The sequence below is a fragment of the Nerophis ophidion genome, linkage group LG14 (assembly GCF_033978795.1).
Source record: "Nerophis ophidion isolate RoL-2023_Sa linkage group LG14, RoL_Noph_v1.0, whole genome shotgun sequence".
NCBI lineage: Eukaryota > Metazoa > Chordata > Actinopteri > Syngnathiformes > Syngnathidae > Nerophis > Nerophis ophidion.
The window spans coordinates 23849598-23866285 of NC_084624.1; the positions used below are offsets into that span (position 1 = coordinate 23849598).

General features: G+C 38.5%; 1 protein-coding gene and 1 long non-coding RNA gene across 3 annotated transcripts; one reads left to right on the forward strand and one right to left on the reverse strand.

The window, feature by feature from the left end:
* Nucleotides 1-9374: 9374 nt before the first annotated feature.
* On the forward strand, nucleotides 9375-11966 carry ticam1 (TIR domain containing adaptor molecule 1). Of its 2 annotated transcripts, none has more exons than XM_061920191.1 (2): nucleotides 9375-9765; nucleotides 9907-11966. In XM_061920191.1, exon 2 carries the CDS (start codon nucleotides 9994-9996, stop codon nucleotides 11575-11577), a length of 1584 nt encoding a protein of 527 aa, XP_061776175.1. In that variant the 5' UTR covers nucleotides 9375-9765; nucleotides 9907-9993; the 3' UTR covers nucleotides 11578-11966. The 2 variants fall into 2 exon arrangements, with proteins under 2 accessions (XP_061776175.1, XP_061776176.1); XM_061920192.1 differs by having other exon boundaries at nucleotides 9375-9761.
* Nucleotides 9767-13541, reverse strand: LOC133568321 (uncharacterized). Its single transcript, XR_009809571.1, has 2 exons — nucleotides 10732-13541; nucleotides 9767-10215 (listed from the first exon to the last, which is right to left on the reverse strand). It is a non-coding gene; the product is annotated as an uncharacterized LOC133568321 (long non-coding RNA).
* Between the last annotated feature and the right edge of the window lie 3147 nt (nucleotides 13542-16688).

Here is a 16688-nt window from a genome sequence, read left to right on the forward strand (position 1 = left end):
AATCATGGAGTACTTACAAGCAGACACAGTGTATGGACAGAAAAGGGAGAAAGGACGCATTTTGGTCTAGATAACTCAAGATAAAGGTGAAGCTATAACAATGAAAGGCCCTCAGGAAGAAGTGATTTAAGACATGGCTAGCTAGCAATAGCTAACGTCCAGCCGCAGTATGCAGTGTTTTAACTACTTCTAAATCGCCTCCGTGGTGACAAATAAAGTGAGTTTCTTACAAGTATCATCCCTGCAGGACGACAAATAGCTAAACATGCTTCATTACACACCGTAGGAGGATAAAATAGTTCACCGGAGTCACAATGTAAACAAACACCATGGGTGGATCTACACCGAACATTCACTGTAATGATACCAAGTACAGAAACATATCTAGTCGATACTATAGTTACATCGATATTTTTTAGCATCACAAAACCTTTATTTGTTTTTTTAAAATGTATATTATGTTTATAAACTGAGGAAATATGTCCCTGGACACATGAGGACTTTGAATATGACCCATGTATGATCCTGTAACTACTTGGTATCGGATCAATACCCAAAATTGTGGTATCATCCAAAACTGTTGTAAAGTGTCGAACAACAGAAGAATAAGTGATTATTACATTTTAACAGAAGTGTAGATAGAACATGTTGAAAGAGAAAATAAGCAGATATTAACAGTAATAGAACAAGTAGATTAATAATTCCTTAATAATGTTGATGAAATAATGAAATGATAAATGACACAATATGTTACTGCATATGTCAGCAGACAAATTAGGAGCCTTTGTTTGCTTACTTACTAATAAAAGAAAAGCTATTCCGTATGTTCACTATTTTATTTAAGTACAAAATTGCAATAATAAACATATGTTTAATGTACCCTAAGATTTTTTGTAAATATAAAGACAATTACGCATTTTTTTGTGATTGATTGATTGATTGATACTTTTATTGGTAGATTGCACAGTTCAGTACATATTCCGTACAATTGACCACTAAATGGTAACACCCGAATAAGTTTTTCAACTTGTTTAAGTCGGGGTCCACGTTAATCAATTCATGGTGGTCCCCTTTGTTTAGAAAAGTATCGAAATACATTTTGGTACCGGTACCAGTACCAAAATGTTGGTATCGGGACAACCCTACAAGGAACAATACACTCGAAATGAAACTTGGATATACATTGGAGAAGTCAGCGTAGAATAGGGGTGCCCATTGCGTGGAGGACAAGCTAGCGGTTGATGGTGGAGTGTGTCAGTCCATCGCCAGCCAGGCATTAAAAGAATAAATAAATTAATTAAATAAAATTAAAAAATTAGACCTAAAAATTAGTGAACATCAATTTTCACCAACCCGTCACTTGATTGACATTCACGGCACCCGAGGGTCTTGTGAGATGACGCTGGCTGCTGCCAGATCATTATTAAGAAAAAATAACCGACAGGAAGGCGAGAAACACTTTTTATTTCAACAGACTCTCGAGCAGTACCTGCCATCAAAACTCTAAAGACTGACTGCACAGTTCCTCTCTTCACAATAAAAGCGCCGCTTTGTCCTGCCTGCGCTAACAAAATAAGAGACTCAGAAAGCTAGTGCACACAAGTTGGCAAGCAACAGAGTTTGCCACCAAGTTATTTCTTGTAAAGTGTATAAAAAGGAGTATGGAAGCTGGACAAATAAGATGGCGAAAAGCAACCACAGAAAGGAGGACTTTTTTTCTCCTCCGTTTGAAAATGTGGACGTTATCATCACTACTGTCTGATTCCAATCAATGCAAGTCATCAGAATCAGCTACTACACTAACTTACATTCTTGTCTTCATGAAAGAAACACATTTTAAACATGCTTGTATTATCATTAAACACCTTTAACTTGTGAACAAAACATCTCTTTCATAAATAAATAAATATAAATGATATACAAACCCCGTTTCCATATGAGTTGGGAAATTGTGTTAGATGTAAATATAAACGGAATACAATGATTCGCAAATCCTTTTCAACCCATATTCAATGGAATGCACTACGAAGACAAGATATTTGATGTTCAAACTCATAAACTTTATTTTTTTTTGCAAATAATAATTAAGTTAGAATTTCATGGCAGTAACACGTGCCAAAGTAGTTGGGAAAGGGCATGTTCACCACTGTTACATCACCTTTTCTTTTAACAACACTCAATAAACATTTGGGAACCGAGGAAACTAATTGTTGAAGCTTTGAAAGTGGAATTCTTTCCCATTCTTGTTTTATGTAGAGCTTCAGTCGTTCAACAGTGCGGGGTCTCCGCTGTCGTATTTTACGCTTCATAATGCACCACACATTTTGGATGGGAGACAGGTCTGGACTGCAGGAGGCCCAGGAAAGTACCCGCACTCTTTTTTTACGGCTTGGCTTTGTCTTGCTGAAAAAAGCAGGGGCGTCCATGAAAAAGACGGCGCTTAGATGGCAACATGTCTGTCAAAACCTGTATGTACCTTTCAGCATTAATGGTGCCTTCACAGATGTGTAAGTTACCCATGTCTTGGGCACTTACGCACCCCCATACCATCAGATGCTGGCTTTTGAACTTTGCGTCGACAACAGTCTGGATGGTTCGCTTCCCCTTTGGTCCGGATGACACGATGTCGAACATTTCCAAAAACAATTTGAAATGTGGACTCGTCAGACCACAGAACACTTTTTCACTTTGCATCAGTCCACTTCCACTTACAGATGTAGCGATGAATTGTATTTAGTGACAGTGGTTTACTGAAGTGTTCCTGAGTCCATGTGGTGATATCCTTTAAAAATGCATGTCGGTTTTTGATACAGTGAGGGATCGAAGGTCACGGTCATTCAATGTTGGTTTCCGGCCATGCCGCTTACGTGGAGTGATTTCTCCAGATTCTCTGAACCTTTTAATGATATCATGGACCGTAGATGTTGAAATCCCTAAATTTCTGGCAATTGCATTTTGAGAAACATTGTTCTTAAACTGTTTGACTATTTGCTCACGCAGTTGTGGACAAAGGGGTGTACCTCGCCCCATCCTTTCTTGTGAAAGACTGAGCACTTTTTGGGAAGCTGTTTTTAATACCCAATCATGGCAACTACCTGTTCTTAATTATCCTCCACACCTGTGAGATGTTCCAAATAAGTGTTTGATGAGCATTCCTCAACTTTATCAGTATTTGTTCCCACCTTTCCCAATTTCCCTGTCTCGTGTTGCTGGCATCAAATTCTAAAGTTAATGATTATTTGCAAAAAAAAATGTTTATCAGTTTGAACATCAAATATGTTGTCTTTGTAGCATATTCAACTGAATATGGGTTGAAAATGATTTGCAAATCATTGTATTCCGTTTATATTTACATCGAACACAATTTCCCAGCTCATATGGAAACGGGGTTTGTATATGAATGAGGTGGATCCCCTCCACTTGGTCAATTGAAAAGTAGCTGGCCTGCAGAAAAAGTTTGGGTGTAGAGCTTGTATAGCAATGCATATTTACTGTGCCATTAAAATAAGACAAAACACAGCCGTTACTGTTGAAATACTTGCCAAAAAAGCGAGTACTGGTCACATTGACATTGAAAATGGTGTCCAAAGAGTGAATAGTCATAGTATGAACACCATGCTTATCTCGCACTGCCTGAATCTTTTTGGACTTAAAATTCCCCACGTTGTTTTTGGAATCATCTTCCGCTCCTGATGTAGACACCTTGGGCTCCTCGACTTTCACCTGGAGGAGGGCTCGCAGTTGCTTAACTGGGCATGCTTGGCCACTCCATCACTTTCTTCTTCCTCAGCTAGTCACTTGTCATATAAGAGGTTTGTTTGTGCTCCTTATCATGTTTGAAAACTGTCATGATCTACCACTCTCACAGCGGATGTTGGAATTCACGTTTCCTCTCAATGCACCAAAGCTCACCACAGTTTGGAAGCACTTGTAACTGTACATTGTAGAGCTAGCTATGGTCATAGTAAATCCAAAGTCAGTCTATTCAGGATGTCCAAAGCACGCAACATCCCTGCACATTTTGGCCAATATGCGTGATTTTTTCCAATGGAATTTGTCTTTAAGCGGCACTTAAATGCGCAAGTCAACTGTCTGATCAAAACTTACATTTTGTTCTTGTGTAGACGAAGCAGGAACAGCAAAGTGTAATATATTAACTCTTTTTTTGCTGAAACGGCACAATTGTCGTCCTCCCCTGTAGCTCAGGCCTACTTCCGGTTCATGTCTAGAGCACTAAGCCTTCTGGGTAATGTATATAAACATTTACTATTTTACATGCATTCATATGTTTATTTATCCGTAGAGTATTCACAGCGCTTCACTTTTTCCACATTTTGATATGTTTCAACATTATTCCAAAATTGAATAAAAAAAATTTGGCCTCAAAATTCTACATGCAATACCCCATTATGACAATGTGAAAAGTTATTTGTCTAAAAAGTTTGCAAATTGATTCAAACTAAAAAACTAAAAATAATCACATTTGTTCAATACTTAGTTGATGCACATTTGGCAGCAATTACAACCTCAAGTCTTTTTGAATATAATGCCATAAGCTCTCAAGCTCTATCGTGTTGGATGGGAAGTGTTGGTTTTCATTCAGAATGTCTCGGTACATTGCTGCATTCATCTTTCCCTGTGTCCTGATGCTGCCATCATCAAGCTTCACTGCAGAGAGATGGTATTGGCCTGGAAATGAGCTGTGCTTGGTTTCCTCCAAATATGCCAATGAGTTGCATCTTTATCTCATCAAACAAAATAACTTAGTTTTTCATGGTCTGAGTCTTTCAGGTGAATTGTGGCAAACTTTTTACTAAGAAACAGCTTCCCTCGGGCCTCTACACCATACAGGCCTGATTGGTGGGTTGCTGCAGAGATGGTTGTCCTTCTGGAAGGTTCTCATTTTTCCACAGATGAATGCTAAAGCTCAGACAGTGTGACCATTGGGATCATGGTCACCTCCCTGACTAGACTAAGATGAATGCAGCAATGTTCAAAGACATCATGGATGAGAACCAGCGCTTCGAATCCAACCGGATGGATCGTGAGAGGTGCTGCAAAGACAAATGGGCAAAATTGATACATGTGCCAAGCTTGTGGCATCATATTCAAAAAGACTTAAGGCTTTAATTGCTACCAAATGTGCATCAACAAAGTGTGGAGCGAAGGCTATGACTAACTATGCACATTTTTATTTTTAATATATATACAAAATTAAAAATATGTCATGATGGGATAATGTCTGTAGAATTTTGAGGACAAAAATGAATGTATTCCTTTTTTGGAATAAGGCTGTGACGTGATAAAATGTGAACAATAAAGCGCAGTGAATACTTTCCGGATGCACTGTAGTAGATGGCTAGGTTACTGGTTGGGTCAGCTCTGGGACATTGCCCATTCCCAAAATCCAACTAACAACCCAGCAAGGAGGTACAATTTACCCTACGGCTGGGTTACATTGTGTAGTGATTCTCTCAAAACTTTGGGAGGTTTGTATGTACTTTATAGGTTACCTTATAACCTGACACAAAGTGTGCGTGACCTAAACCAGAATTTAAACCGGAAGTAGGTGTACGTCGTCATTTTCTTTAGTAGTTCTCTCAAGACAACTGCCATTTTAGTTGTAGTTCATACGTCACAATGATTTATGACTCCTACAGGCAGAGGTCAGTATTCCAATTTGTCAACAACAAAAAACATGGCCGAAAGCTAAAAAACTACAAGTTGCAATACCGATGTCAGCCTGTAGCAGTCAAGCTTAACTTTCATTGGATGAGTCTTATTCCCAGAGTGCATTTCAGCTACACTTTGTGTTTTTGATTAAGTTAGGGATTAATGTATTGTTAATTTGTTACTAAAAAGCAATTACTTGCTTGTTTGGAACATTTAATTGCAATAAAACTCAGTCTTACGGAGAAACAATGTTAAAAACACCTTTAAGAAGAACCAAAAGTTGAAACTATAAGTGAGAATGGTGTGTGGAATAGCTAATTCCTTGGGGGGGAACAAGAATCACAGCAAATAACGTATTTTTCGGATATATAGGTCGCACCTGCCTAAAATGCATGATAAAGAAGGCAAAAAACATATATAAGTCGCACAATTATATGAGTCGCCTTTTTGGGGGAAATTTATTTGATAAAACCCAACACCAAGAATAGATATCTGAAAGATAAATAATAGTGAACAACAGGCTGAATAAGTTTACGACATATGACGCATAAATAACCAACTGAAAAGTTGCCTGGTATGTTAGTTAACGTTATGACGCATAAATAACCAACTGAAAAGTTGCCTGGTATGTTAGTTAACGTAACATATTATGGTAAAACTCATTCAAATAACTGTAACATATAGAAAATGCTATAAGTTTACCAAACAATCTGTCACTCTTAATCGCAAAATCCAAAGAAATCTTATACGTCTAGTCTCCAACATGAATGAGCTAAATAATATTATTCGATATTTTACGGCAATGTGTTAATAATTTCACACATAAGTCGCTCCTGAGTATAAGTCGCACCCCCGGCCAAACTAGGAAAAAAACTGCGACTTATAGTCCGAAAAATACGGTAAGCGGCGTTTGGTAATTTTAACGTGAAATAAATTATATCAATATTATGATATGTTCTTAATTCATATATTGTTTAAAAATATATCAATATATCTTAAAAACTCGATATATTGCCCAGCCCGAGAATAAAGCCAACATTGCAGTTAAAATGACCCAGCATTTGGGTTGAATATATAACCCATCTACCTGGGTTAAATAAGAAACTCATTTTGCTGTGTTACATTAACCCAGCATTGGTTTGGTTCAATAGTTACCCAGCAGCAGGTTGAAAACTACCTAGATTTATTAGTTGTCAATCCAGTAGTTTTGGAGTATATGTCAGACTTGGACAAAATACGTCCTGCCGGCCACATACTGGCCCGTTAAGATGTACAATCCAGCCCGCCGGACGTTCTACATAATTTTTTAGACCTTTAACATCAAAACTGTAGCCACCATTATGATGTGCAATGCCCTTTTAAATTACCGTAAGTCTTGAACTATAGAAAGTATTTGAATGGTCAAAAATCTGCGTATTTTGGTGTTACACAAGTTATTACGGTAATCTACGTCACAGCAGCTCAGACCAGGAACAAATCAGAGTGGATGAGGTTTGTTTGCTGAGCAGCCAGCCCGAAACGCGTGTGTCAAAAACAGATGCAGAAGCAGATTTTTACGTGAGAATGTATCAGTTATGTAAGTGTTTATTACACTTTGCATTCATATTTGGCTGTGTTTTACATTTATGTTGTGTTTTGCTTGATTGTAAAAGATACACAACTATCGAGGCGCTGGTCTGAGAAGTAAAAGAGGAGCGATGTTCATATGTTGTTAATATTCAGTGTTTTATTGTTCATAGTTAATATTGCGAATCCTTCCTTTATTTTCATATACATTTTGGGTGTCCAATTCATTAAAAAACTGCAAAATTCCGTTCCGTTTTTTGAGGTGGTTTGTCATATCGTTTCTAGAACTCTGTGACTTTGTGACTTTTGGTATTAGTATTCGTGGAAAAAAAAAGGGACCCAAACACACATACTGTACAGCAGATTTTAGAGATAAATGTGTATTTATAATTTATACACAAATACACATTGGCCCTCTGACACATTATTTTCTCTCCATGTGGCTCCGGAGTCAAAATATTTGCCCAGCTCTGGTATATGTTGACCTAGCAAATTGGCAGCATTTACATGACAGATATGTTGAAATGTGATGATAATCACAATCAGGTTTATTGGCCATGTATGTTTAACACAAGAAATTTGACTTGTAGACTACATGTTCTCTCTTTGTTCAATGCAAGAAACAAAGAATCTCTCATCTTCTATCATTTACCAACTAAATACTGCTGCATATCGCTCTCAATAGTTCACAAATGCTCCTAATGTACTGGGTAAAGGTATTCAACCATTAATGAATGTTTAAGATGGACAAACACTTTTCAAACGTAAAATTAATATGTACAACATCTGCAGCTTGAGGACGAAGACATCGGACATTACGGAAGACTTTAGTGATATTTCTTTTTGTAATTATAATTATGTTTTTTACTATTTTTAGTTCAAATAATTAAAATAGTACAGTAATTGAAAATAAGCGCAGAGTATGTGCTTGTACTGCCTGCAGTGTCTACTTTTAAGTATGCGCTGTATAAAAGGAGTAAAACATCAATGCAGTATTAGTTTTCAATGTTTTATTGAAATGCTGTGCTTTTTGAGGCTAAGGTTGCAAGGAGCACTTAAAATATAGAAAACAAATTCATAAAACCGCCATTTGAACCAATTAGAAAAAATTAGGCCTCAAAGCATTGCAACTTTTTCCATAACTTTCTGAAAAAGCTGCCAAAGATGCAAAGGCATTTTAGTTCGCAGAAGCCGTGGAAAAAAATCCTGTAAGAGACTGTATAATTCTTTACAAACGGTACATCAACAACTGTAAAGTATATCTACATTTAATTTTATAATATAATAATAATAATAATAATAATAATAATGGATTAGATTTATATCACGCTTTTCTATTGTTAGATACTCAAAAGCGCTCACAGAGAAGTTGGAACCCATCATTCATTCACACTTGGTGGTGGTAAGCTACATCTGTAGCCACAGCTGCCCTGGGGTAGACTGACGGAAGTGTGGCTGCCAGTTTGCGCCTACGGCCCCTCCGACCACCACCAATCATTCATTCATCATTCATTCACCAGTGTGAGCAGCACCGGGGGCAAGGGTGAAGTGTCCAGCCCAAGGACACAACGGCAGCGATTTGGATGTCAATAGGTGGGAAGCGAACCTGCAAACCTCAGGTTTCTGGCACGGCCGCTCTACCCACTACGCCATGCCGCCCCTATAGTATTGTTCCTTTAGAGGATACATTAAAACAGAAATGGTTGCTAAAATGTGGAAAGTATACACTTGTGAAATTCTGTACACTATGCAAAGTGCAAGTAGGTAAGCCATACCTAATTGCATGGCGTGTTGTGGCAACAGTCAAGTAATGCTGTGTGGGGAGGCATGCACTTTATAGCTCAACTCAATGGCGATACTGTATTCTGTAGGAGAACATAAATATAGCAACTCTACAATTGCAGTATTTATGGAAGGCATGAAAACCGCTTCTCCTATAGGGTTACTGTAAGGTCTCAGAAGTGGTCGCACAGCAAACATATCAGACTGCAGCCCTAACAGAGAGCCTCTCTGTCTTGCACGGTACTGAGGGACTTGATGGTGGTTGGTTTGCACTCTGCTTAGAGTGATCCCACCCCTGGTAAATACAGGGTTGGAGGTTTCCTCCGTGGATAAAAATACACTCGCCTCTCGGCGGAGTGGGGGTGAGGTGCCAGAATTCCTTTGCCAAGCCTATTGTACGCAAAGGCAGCGCTAGACAGGAATGTTTGCAAAGTTAAGAGGAAAGGCGACATGTTTGCAAAGGTGAACTCTGCTTCCTGCTTTTGTCCATCGAGAGCTGCCGTACCTTGTCATTTATGACATCATGACGTGAGCTTCCATTGGTGCTGCTGCTAGCAAACGTGGAGCTAAGCTTGTGAAAAAAATATTGGTCTCTCCGCCAGAGGATTCTTCTAAAACTATTGATTTTAAATGAGAATCAGCAACAAGTTTTCTCAGCAAAAGACAGAGGGTGCCTTAACTGAGCTGAGTCGTCGAAATGTGGGGCACTTCCTGATTCCAAAGTCAAGAACTCCCTGCGAGTGGGTAACTACCAACATGTGTTTAATTTTTCAGTAGGGAACTTGCTCAAAGGTCAACATGTACAAATAATTCAAAGTTGCATTCAAGCTGCGTCTTCACATTTCATTTGAATGTTTGTCTCGAATGTTATCAATTCTTTCTTAGAAACCAGCCTGATTTGGAAATGGTGCACCACATTTGACAACAAACAAGAAAGCGTGATTTTCTGCACAATTGCGAAGGAAAGAAAAAATGAATCAAGAGGAGGTATCTGACGGCACAGGCCTAAGGGATGTCTATGACGTACTGGTCAGCGTCTCACCGGAGCAAGTGTTGAGCCTGACATTTCAGCTTGGGGATTCTCCAGAAGAGAATATCGTACATGCCTTATGTTTGATTGTTCTTCGTAAAAAAGAAGCTCTGGACAAACTCTGCTTGCTGGAGGACCACAACCTCGCCAAGCATGTGGCTGATCTATGGAAGAAAAGCAAGGATAGATTAGAAGACTTTGCGGAGCTCTGTGGTGAATCCAGCCACTTAACGGGAGAATCTTTGGCTGCGTTGGCTCGTGTTTTTAAAATTCTGTCTGAGCACAGACTGTGCAATCCGCTGTTAAGGAATCTGGCCTACAAGAGGGCTCTTTCCAGTGAAGCTGAGGATCTGTTACATGATCAGCTCAGAGAGGAAGCTAAAGATGTGTGTGGGCCTGAGATTGCTGTGTGGCTGTGCTCCTCCAGAGACCTTGAATCAGGCTCTTATCATGATGCCCCCAACAGCCTGGATGAAGGGGTTACAAACCAGGCCCAAGACTTTGCCAGCTCACTGCAGACAAGCTGTTCTGAGCTTTCATTTCCCACTCATCTAGAAATCAGCCTGCCACAGACAGTCCCGTACGAAGAGGCCAAAATGACCCCAGAAGCCCCAGGAAACCCTGAACAAAGCCTTATTACGCCAACCATGAGCGACATCAACTCTACTGAGCAATCTTACCTCTCATCTGTGTGGTCACAACCAAGGAGCAGTGGCCCACCTGTCCATGAAGACTCAAAGATGGATGTGGCATCTGAAAGGGATCACAGAAAGGATGAGGATTTCAATAAGGAAGAACCTCCGAACCAAAGAACCCCACCGACCACTTCTGCAACAAGCAACATTCAACCAAAGAGTGCACAAGAGGAGGAGGAGGCCATATTTTACTCATTTGTCATCTTACATGCTCCAGAAGATGCTGAAGTAGCAGAGCTCATGAAGTTGAACTTAGAAACTATGATCGGTCATAACGGTGCAACTTTCTCTGAGGACTTTGCCATACCTGGAAAGAGCACCCTAAAGTGTGTAGAGGACGCGATCAACAACTCAGCATTCACTCTGCTGCTGCTCACTCAAAACTTCAACACACGCATGTTGGAGGTGAAGACCTACACAGCCCTGACACACTCCATTAACAATGTACACAAGTACAATACAGTCATACCTTTGGTTCCAAAGGAAAACCAAATGCCCAGACATAGATGGTCTGCGGTGCTACAGAATTTGGTTCCCCTCGAGGAGAGCAAATGGACTGAGAAAAAAATTAAAAAGTTTTTTTCATTACCAAAAATCAATAGACAGAAAAAAATTTGGTCAGGAGAGCAGAGAACACAGAGGCAGGAAGCAGCATATAAGTTTGGAAAACTCAACATCCACGACAACTCAGTGGGCTTTCCCAGTGTGTATCCAAATACTCATATTGACCATAGCAGCTGTATTATCATTGGTAACAACAATCAAATGACTGTGGATTGCCGTGGGTGTGAAGCAAATGACATTTCAACTGTTAAAGAAGCAAGGAAATAAATGCTAATTGGTATACAACTTATTTCAGAAAAAATATTTTTCTTTTTAAACACTAAAAGGAGTGTATTATCACCATGGTGCGTATATCTGGATATCGAGACGGTCACTAGGTGAATGTTTAGCTGGACACTGCCATCTATTGGCCAATGTGTGGTTACATGTTTCTTCATGTTCCTGCAGAAACATGTCACAAACACTAGGGGGAGTAGCAGTTCTTCTGTATGCCTTCTTTTTACTCTATTCTTGATTACAAAATAATGTATTAATTTATTTCAGATCCAATTTACAATTTAACAAGGGTTCATTCATTAAGAGATGGGTACACATGGTTGAGATGTGTTACAACGTGCATTTTATTCAGTTAAATAAACAAGAACAATGAAAAGCTCTGTTGTTTTCAATTCACGTGTGTTTCTCCAATATGTGCAGTGCCAATTTTAAATGCTGCCTGTAACACATTGGACAGGTTTTCCCCTCCTGTGTGTTCTTATGTGTCATCAGGAGTTACTCTGTGTTCTCATTTAGAGAACTTCAATTGAATTAAGATAAAGTTACCTAAGTATGTGTTCTTATTCATGCTCTTAAAGTGTAGTCCTTTGTGCAGGTTTAAGGTTTTGCCATTAGCAAACATGAGAGTGCACACATAATTTTAGCATTGTCTAGTAAATCCTAAAAGTGGTGTATTGTTGTTCTCCCTCTAGAACAGAGTTGGGCCAATATTTTGACCTGGGGGCCACATTGAGAGAAAAAATGTGTCTGGGGGACCAATGCGTATGTGTGTATGAATGATATATAAACATTTAGCTGTAAAAATGTGTTGTACAGTATGAGTGTTTGGGTGCCTTTTTTTTAGGAACACTAATACCAAAAGTCACAATGTCCGATACAATTCTAAAAATGTAATGATAGACCACTTCAAAAAAACGGAATAGAATTTTACAGTTTTTTACTAAATGGGACACCCAAAATATACATGAAAATAAAGAAAGTGGGATTTACAATATTAACTATGAACAATAAAAAACTGAATATTAACAACATATGAACATTGCTCCTAATACTTCTTAGACCAGCTACTCGATAGACATACTGGCCAACCCTACCGGATATTCCGGGAGACTCCCGAAATTCAGCGCCTTTCCCGAAAACCTCCCGGAAGAAATTTCCTCCCGAAAATCTCCCGAAATTTAGCTGGAGCTGGAGGCCACGCCCAATCACGTTACAACATCTACGGATTTGAATAAAAAACTGCACACACAAGGACGCGAAGCAGGAGAACGAGGAAGTTACAGCCATGGCGACGCCGTCTGTAATAGAGTGATTCTATGTTGTCTCTTGCCATCTCCTGGTGAATGTTGGCTATAGCGTTATGGGGTTGCTTTTTGATTGTCCAACGATTTACATGGTGTTGGGCACCTGACGGCAAGTGAGGGAGTCTGTTCTGACTGAAGCCCACAGTAAAGAGACGTAACTCCATCACCTCACCTGGTTATTGACTCCAACCCAATATATTACACCGTCGACAAGCAAAATGAAGAAATAAATGGCAGAACAAAGGTTACTCAAATAGTGAAAGGTAAGTGTTGTTGTTTTTTAGTACCCAGCAAGCACAGTACAGTTAGTAGAACAACTGTGTTTTTATAACTGTGTATTTGATAGGTGCTGTCACGCCAAATTTCTTTCCCCCTACAAAAACCTTCCACCCGGAAGACATTTGGCGTGACAGCCCCTCTAATGCCTGAAGGACCCCAATGGGGGTAGAAGGACCTCAAAGCAGCCCACACAGCTGCCTATTTTAAAAGCATTATAATTGGCTGATTGTCATTGGTGAAAAATAACGGTTAGGAAAAAATATTAGCATTCCAGCATGCTAACCTTTCAAGCTATTTTTGCTTCGCTAAATTTGCAGCTGTAACCCTTAAGAGTCATATAACTTGGTATTATCACGCCCTCATTGGAGTCCTTCAAGCATTAGAGGGGCTGTCACGCCAAATGTCTTCCGGGGGGAAGGGTTTTGTAGGGGGGAAGAAATTTGGTGTGACAGTGCCGTCTGAAATTCAAATATTTCTTTTATTTATATATATAATAAAATAAATATATATAGCTAGAATTCACTGAAAGTTAAGTATTTCATACATACACACACACACATATATATATATATATATATATATATATATATGTATATATATATATATATATATATATATAGGAAATATATATGAAATACTCGAGTTGGTGAATTGTAAATGTAAATATAGTCCTCCCCTCTTAACCACGCCCACCAACCCAACCAGGCCTCCACCCCACCCCAGACCAAGCCCCCCACCCCCCGAAATCGGAGGTCTCAAGGTTGGCAAGTATGTCGATAGACATCTTTTACAATCAAGCAAAACACAAAAAAAATTTAACAAACAGCAACACGTGAATGCTAAGGGTAAATAAAAACCTACAATATGATATAACATAACTGTTCTGCAGAAATTTGTTGCAAAAATCTGTTCCTGACACATGTGTTTTAGGCAGTCTGCTCCAAAAACCAACCCTGCCCACTCTGCTTTGTTTCTCTCTGAGATGCTGTGACATAGCTTACCGCAATATCTCGTAAAACACTCAAAAGTGTAGATTACAACCATTGAGATACTTTCTATAGACTTGCAGTAGTTTAAAAACAGCACTGCACATCATAATGGAGGCTACAGTTTTGATGTTAAAGGTCCAACAAAATTATGTATAAAGCATACTTGCCAACCTTGAGACCTCCAAATACGGGAAATATATATTATATATATATATATATATATATATATATATATATATATATATATATATATATATATATATATATATATATATATATATATATATACATATATATATATATATATATATATATATATTAGGGCTGGGCAACGATTAAACATTTTAATCGAAGTTAATCGCACTATTTCTCCGATTAATCGCGATTAACTGCATTATATACGCAAAGCCCAATAATGAATCAAAAGTAGTGTGTAGTGCACCTTTATTGGAATATTCTCTCACATGAACAAAAGCGCCAAAACATTTGTTGTGCAAACACAATTTACATCAGTCCTTGTTAAACAGTAACGGTTAAAAAGCATATTTTATGAAAATCAACTCAAAAAATGTAAATACAAACATTTAAGCTTATTGCCACTGCCAGGGTATTTAAGTTATCCTGTTTGTTATGGAAAATAAATATAATCTACATACAAATCTCTGAGCCACAATCATAGCATCTGAACAGGCAATTTCTGAGGTAACAGCAGAAACATTTTTTTTTATCAGGGATCTTATGTTTGAAAAACCTATATTATAGGTAGTGGGCTGTTTTAGGGAATTTTTGATCAAATTATCCGTAGTAGCAATATTAATAATGTTGTGTTTATTCTGCGTAGTGCACTTAAAATAATTATGACCATATCTAGGAATTGATATGATGGTAATTTTCCGATTGTTTGCTTGGTGCTTTGATAAACTGAACGCATATACATGGTACTATATTGTGATGTTATGAGCCAGGGAAAAAAAGAACTACCTTACCCAGCATGCAACAGGAGTGACGAGCATGCGTTGTGTCGCCATGACGGCATCTTGTATGTTGTGATATGCACGCTCTGAAAGCAAACGTTAAGAACTCAGCCAACACTCCTCGTCTGCATTATTCATAAATAGACAGACAACACACATACTCCGCTGCTTCACAGGCCGCTGGATGTAGCCGGCAAAGTATTCCCAAGCTAGCTAGCCGGTCTAGCAAGCATGCGTCATTCAGTCCAAAACGGCCCATATCTATCCACATCCAGAATTGTCTGGCGGTCGTAAGTGATCCCGGAGTGACCACGCTATAAGCCAGCCATGAAATTTGCAGAATTGTCCGGTATTTTTGCCAAATGTTCCATCTTTACCAAGAGCCCCTCGACTCCGAAGCCCATCCGGGCGACGCCATCTTATTAAGAAAAGGCGTTAACAAAATAAAAGTATGTAAACAACATACCAAATGTGCGATAAAATAATTGTCGGCGTTAATAGATTGATGAGTTAACTCGTAATTAACGCATTAATTTGCCCACCCTTAATATATATATATATAAATAAACACACATATATATATATATACATATATACACACATATACATATGTATACAGTATATACACATATATATACATCTACATGTATATATATATACACATATACATGTATATATGTATATACATATATATACACACATATATATATATACACATGTATATATATATATACATATGCATGTATATATATACATATACATGTATATATAAATATGTATATATATACATGTATATATAAATATGTATATATATACATGTATATATGTATCTATATTAGGGGTGGGCAAATTAATGCGTTAATTACGAGTTAACTCATCAATCTATTAACGCCGACAATTATTTTATCGCACATTAGCGTATGTTGTTTACATGCTTTTATTTTGTTAACGCCTTTTCTTAACAAGATGGCATCGCCCGGATGGGCTTCGGCTTCGAGAGGCTCTTGGTAAAGATGGAACATTTGGCAAAAATACCGGACAATTGTGCAAATTTCATGGCTGGCTTACAGCGTGGTCACTCCGGGATCACTTACGACCACCAGACAATTCTAAATGTGGATAGATCGGGCAGTTTTGGACTGAATGACGCGTGCTTGCTAGACCGGCTAGCTAGCATGGGAATACTTTGCCGGCTACATCCAGCAGCCTGTGAAGCAGTGTGTTGTCTGTCTATTTATGAATAATGCAGACGAGGAGTGTTGGCTGAGTTCTTAACGTTTGCTTTCAGAGCGTGCATATCACAACATACAAGATGCCGTCATGGCGACACACAACCTTTACCGGGCTACCACGCATGCTCGTCACTCCTGTTGCATGCTGGGTAGGGTAGTTCTTTTTTTCCCTGGCTCATAACATCACACTATAGTGAAATGTATATGCGTTCAGTTTATCAAAGCACCAAGCAAACAATCGGAAAATTCCCATCATATCAATTCCTAGATATATGGTCATAATTATTTTAAGTGCACTACGCAGAATAAACACAACATTATTAA